Here is a 16801-nt window from a genome sequence, read left to right as displayed (position 1 = left end):
CTAATGTCTCCTTTTTCTCTTTCATCTGTGAAAGCATTTGTTTATAGTTTTAAAGTAGTAATGAAATATTTGTTTTGTCCTTAACCGTAAACTGATTACTATACAGTGCAGAATTAGGGCAGATTAATTGTATCCAAAATACAAGTTATAAATAACTAAAATATATGTGTGTACTTATATATATATATATATATATATATATATATATATATATATATATATATATATATATATATATATATATATATATTACATTGTGCAGTTGTTTGGAATTCTTCAGTGTGACCATTAAATATATGGTTTTTACACAAATATTTTCATTTACTTTCATTGTCATATATATATATATATATATATATATATATGATGAATAAATGAAAATATTTGTGTAAAAACCATATATTTAATGGTCACACTGAAGAATTCCAAACAACTGCACAATGTAATTCGGCCCTACACTCTGGGATACATCAAATCTCCTTGAAGTTAATTCAACTTCAGCTTCATCATGGTCATCAAAATTTGGTCCATTATGTGCATCTTAAAATTGGAAGTGTAGAATTGCTAGAGATATTTAACATGTTCTTTAAAGACACTAAGGGTGAAGCCGTTCCTGAGAATGGCAAAGGCTAAGGGATCTTCACTGTGGAACTGTGTTGTCTTGTGTAACATTATTTGATTTCCTGAGGCATAGCCTAAGCGTGGTCTGTCAATGCCTGGACCCCCCACTGAGTGCAGGCATCACTGTAATGAAGGGGCAGCTGCAATGGCTCCGTTTGTGCGGTCTCATGGTCACCTTGCTCATCATCTGCCTAACACAACACTGAAGTCAGTCAGATGCTCAGGAGAAACTGATAAATTCTTCACCCCCTATTTACAAAAGTATTACAAAAAAGTTGCAAAAGTATTTTGTACATGGCACCATGGTGTTGCAGTCACAGTACAGTGGTATTTTTATTCAATACAATCACAGTACCTGGCTTTAAGTTATAGTTCACCCAAAAATTACCATTTTCATAATTTACTCAACATCGACTTGTTCTTAACCTGTATAAATTTCTTTGTTCTACTGAACACAAAGGAGGATATTTGGAATAATGTTAACATACAAACTATTCTTGGATCCCATTTACTTCCATAGTATTATATCTTATGTGCTTGGTAACAAACATTCTTTGAAATATCTTCCTTTGTGTTCAGCAGCAAAAAGAAATGAACACAGGTTGGCAGCAACACTAGAGTAAGTAAATGACAGAATTTAAATTTTAGCTATCCCTCTATGCACTTTTTTGTAACAGTTTTCTACTGTTGTCAACAACTTCAGCTTAGCACTAAATATTATTCATGCCCATTAGGAGTTTCATCGATAAAGAAATAGTTAAAACAATGTCTTTTGTTAGTGCACGTAACTTAACAAAAAGCTGTAACATACCTGTTTGTGGATATATCCTGACAAGACGTCGCCACTGCAGCATCAATGGATGATTTTCCATGTGTCTGCCATCAACAAAGTGGAAAGAGCAAGCGTACGAAAATTTTGGTGGTTTATTTAAGTTTAAGGCTTTTAGTTTTAACCAAAGACGACGAGCTTCTCCATTCTGAGGGGTGTGCAAATCATAGCGTGCACCCATCCACATTCAGCTCTGGTGCGTGGATTATGGTCAAAACAAATGTCTTGCAGGTATTTTTGACACTTGTACTAGCTATTATGACACCCCTTAACTACACAAAGTATGCCAGTCTTTCTGTGGTCCATATTAAAAGTAAACTAGCCTGTAAAATCTACACAGTGAAGAACAAAAAAAACACAAGTGAAGAACAAAAAGAAACAACAGATACTAACGCATGTAACACGATCATCTGACATGAAACAGCATCAAAACTGTAACGTTATGGAATAAAATGTCGACCGATGAAGAGGTAATAATTACAGTCAAGCTTTAGGGTGTTGATCGACTCTATCTACGTTTTGATTATCATTCTGAATCCAATTCATGGTCTATTTTCAGCTTTTTGTTCAAAATGATATTTCTTTATTTTTTTTATGAAACTTAAAAAAAAGAATGCATGAAGCTAGAATAAAATGTTTTTATTTACAAGCAGATACCCTGTTCTTTCTTTGGATGTTTTGTATGTTCAGATATTCATATAACAAAATATATACAAATTAAAACCTAAATAGGGACATAGTAGTATACTTAAAGTATGATGTAAAGTTCACTTAAAGAAAACTTATGAGTATCCTTGCAGTATAAAACTACTAAACTAGTAGTTTACTGAGACTATACTTCAAAGTGTACAAAGTATTTAATTATAAACTATCAGTATACCTATAAGTTCACTTTTAGTATAATTGCAGTACAAACTACAAACATAGAGGTAAACTAGTTGTGTACTCAAAGTTTGCTACTGTTATACTTAGAGTATACTTAAAAGTATACTTTTATATACTAGAAAGTGGGCCAATTTAGTCCCAAGGAATATTGAAACAGTACACTTACAAGTATACTACTAGAACACTGATATTTGTATACTTGCTACATAAAGTATACTTAAAAATATACTTAAACTTTACTTAAGTATACTTAATAAAATAAACTTGAAGTATACTACTCTTTGGTAAGGGACATTATAGTTTGAAAATTGTGGTGTCCGCGCTTACATGAAAAATAAAGTGGATACAGCCAGGGTTACTAAAACTAACTAGCCATGCAAAACTAGACATTCCAGTCAAAAAGAGGCCAAAACAGCACAATGACCATATCCCAAATATCAAAAAAATGTAATTTCCATAGCTAAAACACATATTTTACAGTCAGTGTTATGCACATTGATCATAAACACAGCTAAGGCATCCTACTAGTGGCCCTCCCTCACAAAACGTATAATTTAATGCAGTTTTATCATAGGTTGAATGCAAAATATTTAAATACAAGCATTTCAGTCAAATGTACTTTATGCAATACAGAGATATCAAAAGTATACATATCCTTTAAGGCCCCGATATACTTTAAACAAATTTCATTTTTGTTCTTTGTTTGGGGGCAAAAGGAAGTTCAAAAAGGCTGAGTAACGGTATACTGTTAACGAACATTCCGACATCCTGCTGCTGGAGGCAGGGTGTAGATTAATGTAAACATAACTTGCGACGCTCGCACGTATCCCCTTAACACAACAATGATATAATGATGATGTGTGGGAAATCTAGGTGTGAGACAGGCACCAATGTTCAGAATATTATAGACAAAAGAATACTGATTAGCACCAGTTCAGAGTAAAGTATCATGTTTGCAATACAAAAGAACCATTCTATTTCCATAATCTGTGATTTATGGAAAGTGTGAACGTCTCATAGTCTGAAAACTTTAGCATGATGTGGAAAAAAAGTCAGTTTGTTACTTTATTTTATTAGTGTTTATTTGATTTATTAAACTGGATAAATTGTTATACCTTTTTATATTTTATGTGGTGTAATTTACTTTTGATAAAAACAAAAGTTTATTATTGTATGTTCGTTTGGCATTTCATTTATTGTATACCCTTTAAATTCGCCTATTGAAAGAACAACACCAGCAGCAGCAGTAAGGTGTAACATTTATTTGAAACACATGTATTTGGTACTTGCTACCTTATATCTTTACTCTTTCCTTTCATGGCTTTGGAAAACTTGTCGGGTCGTCGACACCAAGCTTCGTTGCAATTTCTTTATAGGAATTAAATGCTTTCTCTGAATCTTTTAAGTATGTCCGCGAGTGACCAGACAGGTGCGGATATATCTGTGCCAGCTCAGCAATTCGACACATTGTATTTATGTTGCTAGTTATAGGAGACGTTTTCTTGCCTGACCTCCATTGAATGAGATACGAACTGAAAAAAACTAACAAAAAAAAAGGTCAAAGAAGGTTCAGAACACACTCGCCACGGACCAATGGAAGCTCAAAAGGTGTTTAGGAGCCAAACGAACTCCCCCAGAAAGTTTGCTTTGGTTAACTGTTTCAAACAGCCGAAACAAACTAAAAACGAACTTCGTTTCGGCCTGATTTTGTTTGAAATGACGTTATATCAGTTCGCTCTTTGATTTCTTTTTTAAGTATGTCGGGGCCTTTGCTCAAGTAGAAGAACAGATTCTCATGTTTAAAACAGTAAAAGCTAAAGTACTGTTACGTGATGGTATGCAAAGCGCATGAAGGAGTATAACAAAATAGTTCATTTAATAATCCACAGGTGAGAAAGGGCACAACCAAACACAAATCCAAATGATAGCAGACAAAAGGAAACAGGAAAGAACACAGGATTTTTATAAAAAGTGAACATAATCAAGAAGAACAGAAACATGTGTGGAGCTAATCAAAAACCACAGAAACTAACTAGGCAGGATTATGGAGACACAGAAAACTAAACCAAAACAGATCATAACTGTGACAGATTGGCCCCTCCCGGAACGGTTGCATCCTCACACCGACAGAAATAGTCCAACAGAGGGAGGGTGGGGGTTCAGGAGGCAGGCGTGGGGCATGGAAGGGGCAGGCAAAGGAGAGGGAGCATAGACCATATTGCCAGGGTGGAGTGGATGGAGGGAGGAGCCAGGGAGGACCCCGATTGAACTACAGAGGCCAGCCAGTATGGCGGCCCAAGGTGGAGTTGACGGCGGGAGGAGCCATGGTGGAGAAAGAGCCAACAACACCAGGGGGCCGACTGACAGAGACTGAGCCGATAGATGAGGAGCCCTGGATGGAGCCAAGCAGACGGACAGCCAGGGTGACACGGAGGAACGGAGGGCCAAGGCAGAGCTGAAGACTCCGGAATACCGCAATGGAGCCAGATTGACCGAAGATGGAGGCAGAGCCAGAGGCAAGGAGGAGCCTGACAGAGCTGGAGGGATGGAGTGATGAGGCGAAGCCAGAGGAGTGGAGTCCCGAGGCAGTGGATGGTCGACGACTGACCAAGGTGTAGCCGGAGGGACGAGGGAGGCCGGTGGAGCTGGTGGTATGACGGGCCATGGTGGAGACGAGGGAGATAAGAGCCAAGGCGGAGCCAATGGGTCGAAGGACTGAGGTGGAGTCCAGGGCTCGGAGACAGAGACAGGGGATCCTCACACCAAGGCAGAGCTGGAGACTGGAAGTCCCGAGGCAGACCGGAGGGCACAAGCGGAGATAGGGTTGAGGCACTGGCTGGTTTAAGAGGAGGTGAGAGAGGGAGGCTGGGAGGGAACACAGAAGGACTTGGGCTGGGTGGAACCAGCGGAGATGCAGGAGATTCAGGGCTGGGCGGAACCAGCGGAAACAGCGCAGGAGAACTGGGTAATACCTCCCCAAACCAATCTATTAAATCCATCTGGAAAATGTCCGTAAGTTCCTCATAGTATGGTCCAGTGACCAGTTGCAGCTCACCCTCAGCGGCGGGAGTGTGGGCGGGGCTTCCCTCCAAGCCCTCAATCTCCACCAAAATTCCCCTCGGGAACGGATGATGTTGCCGGCTCACACACTTGGCTCAGGCTCCATGGCAATGATTGGCTCAGTCGCGGCGGGCTCAGGCTTTCCATCTGCAGTGGGCTCAGGCAGTTACTCCGTGCAATGGGATGACGGCTGGCTGGTCACTGGTTCGGGAGTGGGGTTTGTGATATCCTCCTCAGCAGCGCAGACGGTGATCCATTATTCTCCAGCACCCACTCCACGAAAGTGGCAAAATCCTCTTTGGGACCGTTTGCTGGTAGGCGTGCCTTACACCACTCGCTCAGGCCGGTGTTATAAAACACAGAGCGAATGGTCTTGGAAGTGGGTAAGACACTCCATATCGATAAAGTCCTTGGTGTGGTCCTCCAGCGAATGGTCCAACTGCTCCAGGCATTGGAGCTGGACAGCTGGTAAATCCATACTGGGAGAAGGGAAAAACAAAACAAAAAAGAAAGAAAAACGCTGCTAATATTACTCACTTTGAGGGTCTGCTATTCTGTTATGTGTTGGTGTGCATAGCAAAGCACACAATGAAGGAGTATAACAAAATTTCTTTTAATAAGCCATTGGAGAGAAAGGGCAAAACCAAACACAAATCCAAACAATAGCAGACAAAGGAATCGGGGAGAACACATGACTTATAAACAATGAATGTAATCAAGAAGAACAGAAACAGGTGTGGAGCTAATTAATAAGGCTGTGCTAATTAATGGGGTTTGTTCCGTAGTTAATTTTACAAAATGGTTACAAAAATTTGTCTATAAAGGTTTTTAATGAAAAATTAACCTTATTAAACAAACTATTATTTTATAAATATAAACTATATGACTAGCTTTTTTCCTTCTGGGGCCTGAAATGAAGGAATTTGGGTCAATACTACTAATTAAACAATATTTTGCTGAATGTGTTTTTGTGCTGGCATTCAAATCAAACGATTTGTTCAAAAATGGCTGATTCAATTAGAAACGAAACAAGTGAATGGACCGTTGAATCACTGGCTCACATGATTGGTTCAAAAAGAGATAAATTCAAGGAATGAAACACCGCGTTGCTCTACACGGTTGTATAAAATTATTAGCATATTTATGTGCTGATATTTAGAAAAGTACATTGCTTGTGCAATGAATATAAAAATATAAAATATTAAGTTAGTGAATTATCATAAGTAGAGAAGTAAACAAAAATAATGGCTTTGTTCAACAATTCCTCTCCTCTGTGTCTCTCCAAATCAGCGTAGCTCCATTTTGACAATTCTGAGCTGTCCCAGGTGGCTTATGCTCTTCTGTATTTATGCTTTGGTTTGAAAGCAAACAGCGCATCGGCGTGCAGCTGACATAAAAGAGCATACGCCATCTGTGTAACTGCTCAGAATTGCCAAAATGGCGCTACGCTGATTTGGAGAGACACAGAGGAGAGGAATTGTTGAATAAAGTCATTATTTTTGTTTTCTTCGTGTACAAAAAGTATTCTCGTTGCTTTATTAAAGTGAAAAGTTAAAGTCGTGACATTTGCCAAGTATGGTCCCTTACGAAAAAGAAGTTTATTCAAGTGTGCTATTAGTATACTTCTTTTAAACTAAAAATAGGAAAGTATGCTTTAAGTTTACTTTTTATGTACTTCTCAGAAATGGGCTTTATGTACTCCTCAGAAATATACTTAAAATGACATTTAAGTATACTTGACTTATACTTACAAAAAGTCTAAATATACTTGAACTTTACTTAAGTATACTTAATAAAATAAACTTGAAGTATACTACTTTTTGGTAAGCGGTAACCCATACTCGGAATTGGTGCTCTGCATTTAACCCATCCAAGTGCACACACACAGCAGTGAGAAGTGAACACACCGTGAACACACACCCGGAGCAGTGGGCAGCTATATATCCAGCGCCCGGGGAGCAACTGGGGGTTCAGTGCCTTGCTCAAGGGCACTTCAGCCGTGGATATTGAGGGTGGAAGAGAGCACTGTTCCTTCACTCCCTCCCACCAACAACTCCTGCCAGCACTGAGACTCAAACCTGCGACCTTCTGGTTACAAGACAAATTCTCTAACCATAAGGCCACAGCTGTGTAACATTTATAATGTTACGGTTGAATCACTGATGGCAGGTGGACTATTCTGACGATGCCTTTCATACTTTCCTGGATCTTGACACTGATATTTATTTGGCAGTCTATGGGACAGTCTCAAGCCTCCCTGTTTTCATCCAAAATATCTTAAATTGTGTTCCAAAGACAAACGAAGCTTTTTTTGTTTTTTTGGGACGTGGTGGTGGTTGGTTAATGACAAAATTTTCATTTTGGGATTGAGTTATCCTTTAAAAACAACAACAAAAAATATTATGATGCTTTACAAATGACAAAGTTGAGGTGAGTTATACTCTAAACGTTACTGAACTCTAAACAGAAATAAAATTCGAATGCAAGAATAATTTACACTTCACTTGGTTTACCAGTTCTACAGCATATACTGTAGAAACAATCCGACTTAACCAATCAGTTTTACATGACAGCTCAATACTACAGAAATTAAAAAGAGTGTATACATTTCCATATATATATATATATATATACACACACAGTATATAAAAAGAAAAAGCATGAACATGATGGAGAACAGAGAAATTCCAGACACAGACCTTTTCACTGACCTGAACAATCTGTCCTAAAACTGAATATTAAAGTGCCCTTATTTTGAGTTTTTGAAAATTACCTTTCATGCAGTGTGTAATACAGTGAATGAAAACATCCTGCAAAGTTTTAAATCTAAAAGTGCACCATGTATAAAGTTATTGTCTTTCAAAAGAAAGAATCGACTCTGAGTGATGAAAACGAGTCATTTTTAAAAGAATCTTTAGCTGTTTCAAGGTGACGTCAAACTGAAACTTTAGCATATTTATGTCCTCCCACTTGTTGTGCGCGCAGACACAGGAAAACTTGAACCTCCCCTCCCTCAAACACCGTGACGGATTCCTGTGGAGAAGAGGCTGTGCTTTGCACTGTGAGGGGAAATCCATTAGAGTACAGTTAGGGTATATGGAAAAACTCCCAACTCATTTTCTCCTCCAACTTCAAAATCATCCGAAATCGCTGCAGAAGCACCAACTCAGTGTTTACAAAGTGAACATGCAAGGACAAAAAAATAAAAATAAAATAAACAACGATGTAGGATGATTTTGAAGTAAGAGGAGAAAAGTGTTGGGAGTTTTAAGACATAGCCTGTCTTGAACCGTTGTACACAGAGTGTGCATGCGCATCGCAGAGCTAAACAAGACAAGCAATAAGTGTATTATTATTTTTTTTTTAAGAAAATGACCGATTGTTTCATTATATAAGTTGCGACTAATAAATTCTTTGCGACTGAAGAAAGGGAGACATGAACCTCTTGGATGACATGGGAGTAAATTATCAGAATATTTTTATTCTGACAGTGGAGTAATTATTTTAAAAACTGTTGCCGTCATGTACACTGAAGCCTACTCTAGCATGCAAAATACGTATTTAGTTGTGTGTATTGTGTTCGTTCTGCGCAGCTTGTAGGTCTCTGTCTAAAAATGTTCACTCGCAACTGACTAGAAATGTATGGATGAATAGTGAATGTTTGTCGTTGTTATTACTTGTAGTTTTGATAAAGAATAGAGCAATACATTAGTTTACAAACTGTAGTGCTTTATCAATAAGTTTATGCATTGGGCTGACACATGTAACATGGCTGTTTGGGTGTTTACCACCGAGCTGTGGGCTAAGTAATGGTGATGGGCGTTCTGTTATTGACCTGCGCTGCACGCAGTAGACCAATCATGACAGACTGGGTCATCAGACCAATCACCCCAGTTTAGTGTCACGCAAAGGAGGAGTTTGGAAAAATGAATCATTAAACAAATTGTTTGTGAGTTACTGTGAAAAAAAGGAAAAAATAAATGCATATTTTAAGACAATGAAAGTGTTTTTTGACCTTACATGCATGTCAACCTGTTGTTCGGGACTCCCAAAACCAAAATATGTACCTTTCATTACCCATAATAGGGGCACTTTAATGTCTGTGCCATCAGCACTAGCAACATGTGGCAACATCCCTTATACAAAAATGAGAAACAAAATTATAAGGAAAAAACTTTAGTCCCTCCATAAACTGAAGAATAACTTTTAAGGCAAGACATACACTACTAGAGCTTTCTTTTTACCCTCAAGTTTCAAAAACTGGTCATTAATTGTCATACACAGCCTTATTACCAGTAGTCATTGTTTAGCCTGAGAAGCAGCTGATTTTCAAAGTTCTTGGAACCCACACATGCGGTACTGAACAGTCAGTCCGGCGGTACTGAACAGTCATTCACAGGCAGCTAAGGCTAGAAGCAGAGTGTTAAGCCTTAATGACAGTGGCATACTGCAAAAAAAAAGGACTTTAGTGCCTCCATTGTGTCAGGTGGACAGTTGAGGTAGGTCTCCAGCTAACTGGTGTCATCTTGAGAGCGGGACTTTTTTCATCACTGAAAGAAAAGTCTTCATCTTCTGAGGAATGTGAGACCTCACCTTTATACACTTCCATTTGTTGTTTCAGGTGGCTTTTGATAGAGTCAAGACCTATGGAACAAAACACCAACATAGGTCCAACATAGTTCCAGCTTCAACAAACTCAACACTCTCACTGTTTTCCCCCTCTTCTTCATCATCAACATCACTCTCTATTTCTCCCATGTGACTTGACCTGGACCCTTCCACAGTTTCTGTATTATTATTTTCATTAAGTTCACCATAGACTCTGAATGCTTTTATAAAATTGGAGCCATTATCCGTCTTTCCACGGATGTTGAATTCTGTGAATTTCATTCAAGGCACCTGCGAGTGCAGAAAAAGGATGTGTGCCTTTTAGTTGTTTACATGCTAGGGCAGCATAACATCTCTGTAGAGTTTCAAGATCTATCCAGTGTGCTGTGACACCTATGAAGACAAAAAAAAAAAAAAAAAAACTACACTGATTTGAAAAAGGCATGCAAATTGAACAATGACAAGAACTAATATCGATCATACCACCAAACAGATTAAAACTGAAGTAACAAGTCTGGTTTAAAAATGTAGGAAGTAGAAATAACAGATACTTTTGTAAAAAAAAATTTAATGAGTAAAAGTAAAAAGTTGTCAGAAAAATAAATAGTTAAAGGTGCCAAAGAATGCATTGATACAATATTTTAAATTGTTCTCTGATGTCCCCAGTGTGTGTATGCAAAGTTTTATCTCAAAATACCCCACAGATAATTTTTTATAACTTGTTGAAATTGCCACTTTTGGGGTCTGAGCCAAAATGCTCGGTTTAAGTGTATGTCCCCTTTAAATAAGTATGAGCTGGTGCTCCTGCCTCCCTTCCAGTGTTGCAAAGTCCACGGTTTTTCCGCGGAATTGGGCTACTTTAACACTGTTGCCGCAAGTTGCTTTTCATGTCTGGTGGAGGGTTTTGTTGCGAAACCTGGCAACCCTGCTCCCATCTCAGAAGAGCTCATGCTCGTGGGCATACCGGTGTTACGGTGACCGTGTTACTGTCATTGCTGACAAACGCAATTTTTAACTACCACATTCCTATTTACGAACATTCTGGTAGCACGTGAAGAAAGCATTAGTGAAAGCAGGCAGAGACAATGGTAGCTTTAGCAACATTAGCCTTACAGAGAGCCAAAGCTCTTTGGAAAACCAAATATGAGGCGTGACGCTTACTTTGTCTGTAGTATGGACATTTGTGCACGAAGTATTGGTATCGATCCCTCTTTCAGAAGCAATCTTTGCACAACTCCAGCTGACCCTCATTTGTGAGGCAGTCCGGTGTAAAATGTTAGCAGAAAGTATAGGACCGTTTTTTTTCCAAGAACATCTCCTTCGAAAATTAAATGTAACCACTGTTTCCTCAGTGGTCTATGGAGACTCCTATGTTCAAATGGGCGGGACTTTGACAGACTATGTAGTCATAGTAGTGAGAAACCTGGAACTGCTCATGTGGAGAGAGTGTTTATGATTTTTTTCAAATTATAAGACAATGATTGATTGGATTTTTGCTAGTTGTTTTCACACACTGCGGCCACACAACTGTGTTCAAACACCTTATAAAAGTGATTTTTGCATTCTATGGGACCCCTATTTAAAGTACTGATACCAGAAAAATCTACTTAAGCACAGTAACAAAGTATTTGTACTTCCTTACTTCCCATCTCTGATGTAATATTTTAAACCTTTAACCCATGCGGGGAAATCAGTCCACAGCAACAGTTTAAAAATAGCCCAATTCCGTGAAAAACTTTAAGAAATGGATTAAGAAAACAGTCCCATCGATATCAGTCAATTTAGCATCACCGCAATGGACAGCACGTGGTAACATCATGCATAGGAAGGTATACCTTAAGCAACCTCCTAAGGTAGAATTCTGGGAACACAACTAGGAAAGGTATACCTTTAGTTAAGGTATACCCTTAGAGTCTTTGTCATTTTATTTAAAAATCCATTTTTATAAAATAGGTTTTATATGTACCTGGTAACACCAATGAGAAATTAATTTTATACTCAAAGTATGGCCCTAAACCTTAAGACATTACTATATTGGAATAATTCACGTCCAAAATAGGTACAAATGTGTGAAAGTCAAACTAATGTCATGTGGGCTTGTTTTTGTAGGTTGTCTGGCTGTATGGTGACAGCAGAAGGGTGTCATTATGTGTCTTCAGCTCTCAGTTCAAACCCCTCACACCTGAGAGAGCTGGATCTGAGCTACAATCACCCGGGAGATTCAGGAGCCAAGCTGCTCTCTGAAAAACTGGAGGATCCCAAGTGCTCACTGGACAAACTCAAGTATGTTATTTCAACTCCTTAGTGCCTGTTTGTATACAGTAGTTAGTCAACCAGAACACCTATTACCTCCGTGCTTAAATACAAATTAGTCGCATGTGAAAAAAGTTCGTGAAATCACTACCAGGTGGCACAAAAGGACGGTTGACACCATTTGCTCAGTAAAATGGAAATTTGACATTTTTAATTGTGAATGAAGTTAAAAAATGATTAAACATTGTAACATTAAATCTCAACTAATTATTCATCATATTTTGGTTACATTGTTTATTTTTATTTTAAATATTGCAGTACAACATACTAAACTAAAACTAAAATACGTTATGAAAAGTTATTTTTGTTTTGTTTCATTTTCTGACTTTCAAAATATTGTTCAGCACCATAGTCAAAATTTCATTAAAAAAAATTTGTAAAATAATTCAATAAATAATAGAACAAACAATCCAATGTTCTGCAGAAACACATTTAGTCTGAACACATCATCTTACTGTCAGTATTTTTTCCTGTACACTCTTTGTTAAGGTACAGTTAAAATTTCTTAAGTAAATTTTATTATGTATGAAAATGTATATTGCATGTTCTTGTGCTATTTCTGTTGCCATATATGTCGCATGTGCTATGGAAAAACTGGTCTGTATACTGCGATACAGATTTGCATGTTCATAACACAGCCACTTAATAGTGTGAAGTGATTTTGTTGTGCTTGTTTGTGTGTGTGAGATTGATTATACTAGTTAGGGGTGTGCGATATGACCTTTTTTGAACGTGAACGATTAAAATGTCTCCTCAACCTGCTTTTGAAGAAATATTAGTTGCCAGTTAAACGTTTTATTCACGTGCTGTTCTAAAATGCACTTTTTCGGAGCACGTACACGAGCCTGTCAAACAGCACCAGATTACTAGACTTTTGCGTCTGATTGATTTCGCGTCTAATATTGTCAAAACACACAAGGTATACTGTTCATTTTAGACATAACTATCTGTGGTTGTATGTTACTTGTTATGTCTAAAATGAAAGTAAACAGTTGAAAGAGAAATGGATGCGTTCGCTTTTAAAGCGACAGAACTAAATATGCTGCCGCTTGTCACTAAAGGAGTAGTTCACTCAAAAATTTTATTTCTGTTATTATTTACTCACGTCATGTTGTCCCAAACCTGTATTAATTTCTTTCATGTGCTGAACACAAAAGAAGATATTTTGAAGAATGTGGGTAACCAAACAGTAGCTGGTCCCCATTGACTTTGATAGTAGGGGGAAAAATACTATGGAAGTCACTGTGGACCAGCAACTGCTTGGTTACTCACAATCATCAAAATAACTTTTATATTCAAAAGAAGAAAAAAACGAATTCAGGTTTAAATCAACTTGAGAGTAAATAAATGATGGTACAAAAATAAAACACTTTGACAGCGCTTCCGAATCCCAGTCCTCGCACACACCCCCAACCCTAACTGGGCTCAAGACAGATGACGGAATTAAAATTTTTGGGTGAACTATTCTTTTAATGTTAATAAAACAACAAAACAGAGAAAAATCAGTCACTGCTCATGACAGAAGAACTTTAATACAATTGCTTTAAAAAAAATTATAATTGATGTATATAGTGTATATAGTGTTTTATTTTAATATTTGTTCATTGATTTTCTTGAATGTTAGGCTACTGCTAAATATTGTACCTGAAAAAACAAGCACTGTTTGTTTTATTTGTATATTGTGTATTTGTAATGTATATCTATGTATATTTTAATGTATTGTACTTATTTTCTAATAGGCTAACAAAGATAAAATAATGAAAGATTTTTATCTTTGCCCACTTTGGCCTAAATGTCTGCCATTAATTTTTATTTTATATTTTGTTACCTTGAAAGGCTTTTTTTCATATAGGGAAATTAGTAGTAAATAGTTAAACCAAAACATGACAAAGAATTATAATAAAATCGTGAATCGTGAAATTCCTGAAAAAAATGATGATATGATATTTTTGCCATATTTCCCACCCCTAACTTGTGCTACGACTGTTTGGCCTGTGCTACAAAACGTTCAACCTTTGTAGCACCAGTGATATGTGCAAAAATAGTTAACATACAACCCTGAATTGATTCTCCTGCCATATTGAACATTTACCTGGATTTAGCACAGGTGTTGATTTTATGTTCTGGTTTGAGACTCAAACATGCGTCTCACCGCTGGAGTTTCTTCAAGCTCTAGTGAAGTGCAGGAAGAGATTTTACTGTTTCAGAATCTCTTTGCTTTCGGCCAGTTCAGTCTCTGTGAAACCAACCTCTGTGTGTGCTTTATAGTGTGGATCATGAAGGAGAGATCAGGATTACAGGAGGACCACGAAAATGTACGTCTACACACACACACACACACACACAGACACACACACACACACACACACACACACACACACACACACTTGTCTGATTTACTATCTTTGTGGGGACTTTCCATTGGCAAAATAAATTTTTCTAATGTACAAACCGTATATTCTATCACCCTACACAAACCCTACACCTAAACCTACCCCTCACAGAAAATGTTCAACATACTCAAAACAATTAAATAAAACTAAAAATCGGTCTGTATGTTTTATAAGCTTGTTTCCCCGTGGGGAAAACAAAAACACCTAAATTGAGTCATAATGAGTTTGTGTGTTTTCAGGGTTAATTCCCCACCAGGATAGAAAAACAGGTACACAAACATTCTCTCTTTCTCTCACTCTGTCAAACACACACACACACACACACACACACACACACACACACACACACACACACACACACACACACACACACACAAACATTTACTTAGCTATCTAAATGGAGACTATAAATGGTTTTTATACTGTACAAACTGTATTTTCTATCACCTTACATCTAAACCTATCCCTTATGGAATCTTTGTAAATTTTACAAATTTTAAAAATACTTTGCTTTACAAATGTTTTCCAAAAAAAAAAAGAAAAGTTTTACAAATGAGGACGTCCCCAAAATATCAGAATCAGAAAGAGCTTTATTGCCAAGTATGCTTGTGCATACAAGGAAATATGGTTAAGTAGGTACACACACACACAAACACACTATGCTTTAGTGAGTGTTGTTGTGTTATAAATGTCTGTTTTTGTCTTCAGGGGTCTGTTTCCTCACACTGGATCCAAACACAGCAAACACTCAACTCATTCTGTCGGAGGAGAACAAAAAGGCGACATGTGTGGAAAACAAACAGATGTATCCTGATCATCCAGACAGATTTGATCATTGGTGTCAGGTGTTGTGTAGAGAGAGTGTGTGTGGACGCTGTTACTGGGAGATTGAGTGGAGTGGAGATGGCGTGGACATATCAGTGTCATATAAGAGCATCAGCAGGAAGGGATTGGGTGATGAGTGTGTGCTTGGATATAATGATCAGTCCTGGAGAATCAGCTGCTCTCCCTGCAGTTACTCATTCATACACAATGACATATGGACTAGTCTCACTGTAGAGCCCATCGGCAGAAGAATAGGAGTGTTTGTGGATCACAGTGCAGGAACTCTGTCCTTCTACAGCGTCTCTGACACAATGAGCCTCATCCACACAGTCCAGACCACATTCACTCAGCCACTCTATCCTGGGTTTAGGGTTTTTACTGGATCATCAGTGAAACTGTTTTGATGAATCAGAATAGATTAACGAGAGATTCTACCCATAATGCTTTGAGCTGTATGATAAATCAGTAACAGTGAGATGTTATAGAGTCTCTTCATTACATTAATACTGCAGCTGAACTTCTGTCTCTGAAATAACATGTCAGAATAAATGTAATAAATCCTCATATAGACAGTAAGATCAGTGTGTGAGTCCTGCTGATGGACAATGTGTTTCTGTGCTTTGTGTTTGTTTATATTTTTATTGTTGAAAATTGCATTTTTACATTTTATACCACCCCACCCACCATTGCCACCTGAACCCAGCCCCAACAGAGTGATCCCTAATCAGAACAAAAGGAGGGGGGGAAAATAACATACATGTGTTTATATATATATATATATATATATATATATATATATAGATATATATATATATATATATATATATATATACACACACACACATACATACACAGTCAGGTCCATATATATTTGGACACTGACACAGCTTTCATAATTTTTGATATGTATGCCACTAGAATAGATTTAAAATAAAACAGTCTAGATGGAATTGAAGTGCAGACTTTAAGTTTTAATTCAATTTGTAATGTCTACATGATACTTTCTCATTAAACACAAAAACAGATTTAAATAATCTTTTGTGGGTATTTTCACAGTGAGATTTATTTTGCGATTAATTAGATTAATTAATCGACACATCATGTAATTGTCACACCCCTGGACTCTTTGGCCATGTCCACACTAATACATTTTCGTTTGAAAAGGCATCTTTTTCTCTCCGTTTTGGCCTTCTGTCCACAATGAGATGGCGTTTTTATCAAGGAAAACTGAACTTTTTAAAAACGCTCTCCAAAGTGGATAAATTTG

General features: G+C 37.5%; 1 protein-coding gene across 1 annotated transcript in view; it reads left to right on the top strand.

Annotated features, from left to right (window-relative positions):
• Window positions 1–16106, top strand: part of LOC122143615 (NLR family CARD domain-containing protein 3-like) — a 30136-nt gene extending 14030 nt beyond the window's left edge. The window contains exons 5-7 of the mRNA XM_042754150.1: window positions 12113–12286; window positions 14585–14631; window positions 15418–16106. Of these exons, the coding sequence (XP_042610084.1) occupies window positions 12113–12286; window positions 14585–14631; window positions 15418–15938 (742 nt within the window). The 3' untranslated portion in view covers window positions 15939–16106. The remainder of the gene's footprint in view (window positions 1–12112; window positions 12287–14584; window positions 14632–15417) is intronic.
• Window positions 16107–16801: the final 695 nt, after the last annotated feature.

The sequence above is a fragment of the Cyprinus carpio genome, unplaced genomic scaffold (genome assembly GCF_018340385.1).
Source record: "Cyprinus carpio isolate SPL01 unplaced genomic scaffold, ASM1834038v1 S000006465, whole genome shotgun sequence".
NCBI classification, from domain to species: Eukaryota; Metazoa; Chordata; class Actinopteri; order Cypriniformes; family Cyprinidae; genus Cyprinus; species Cyprinus carpio.
This window is presented reverse-complemented; position numbering and strand designations above follow the sequence as displayed.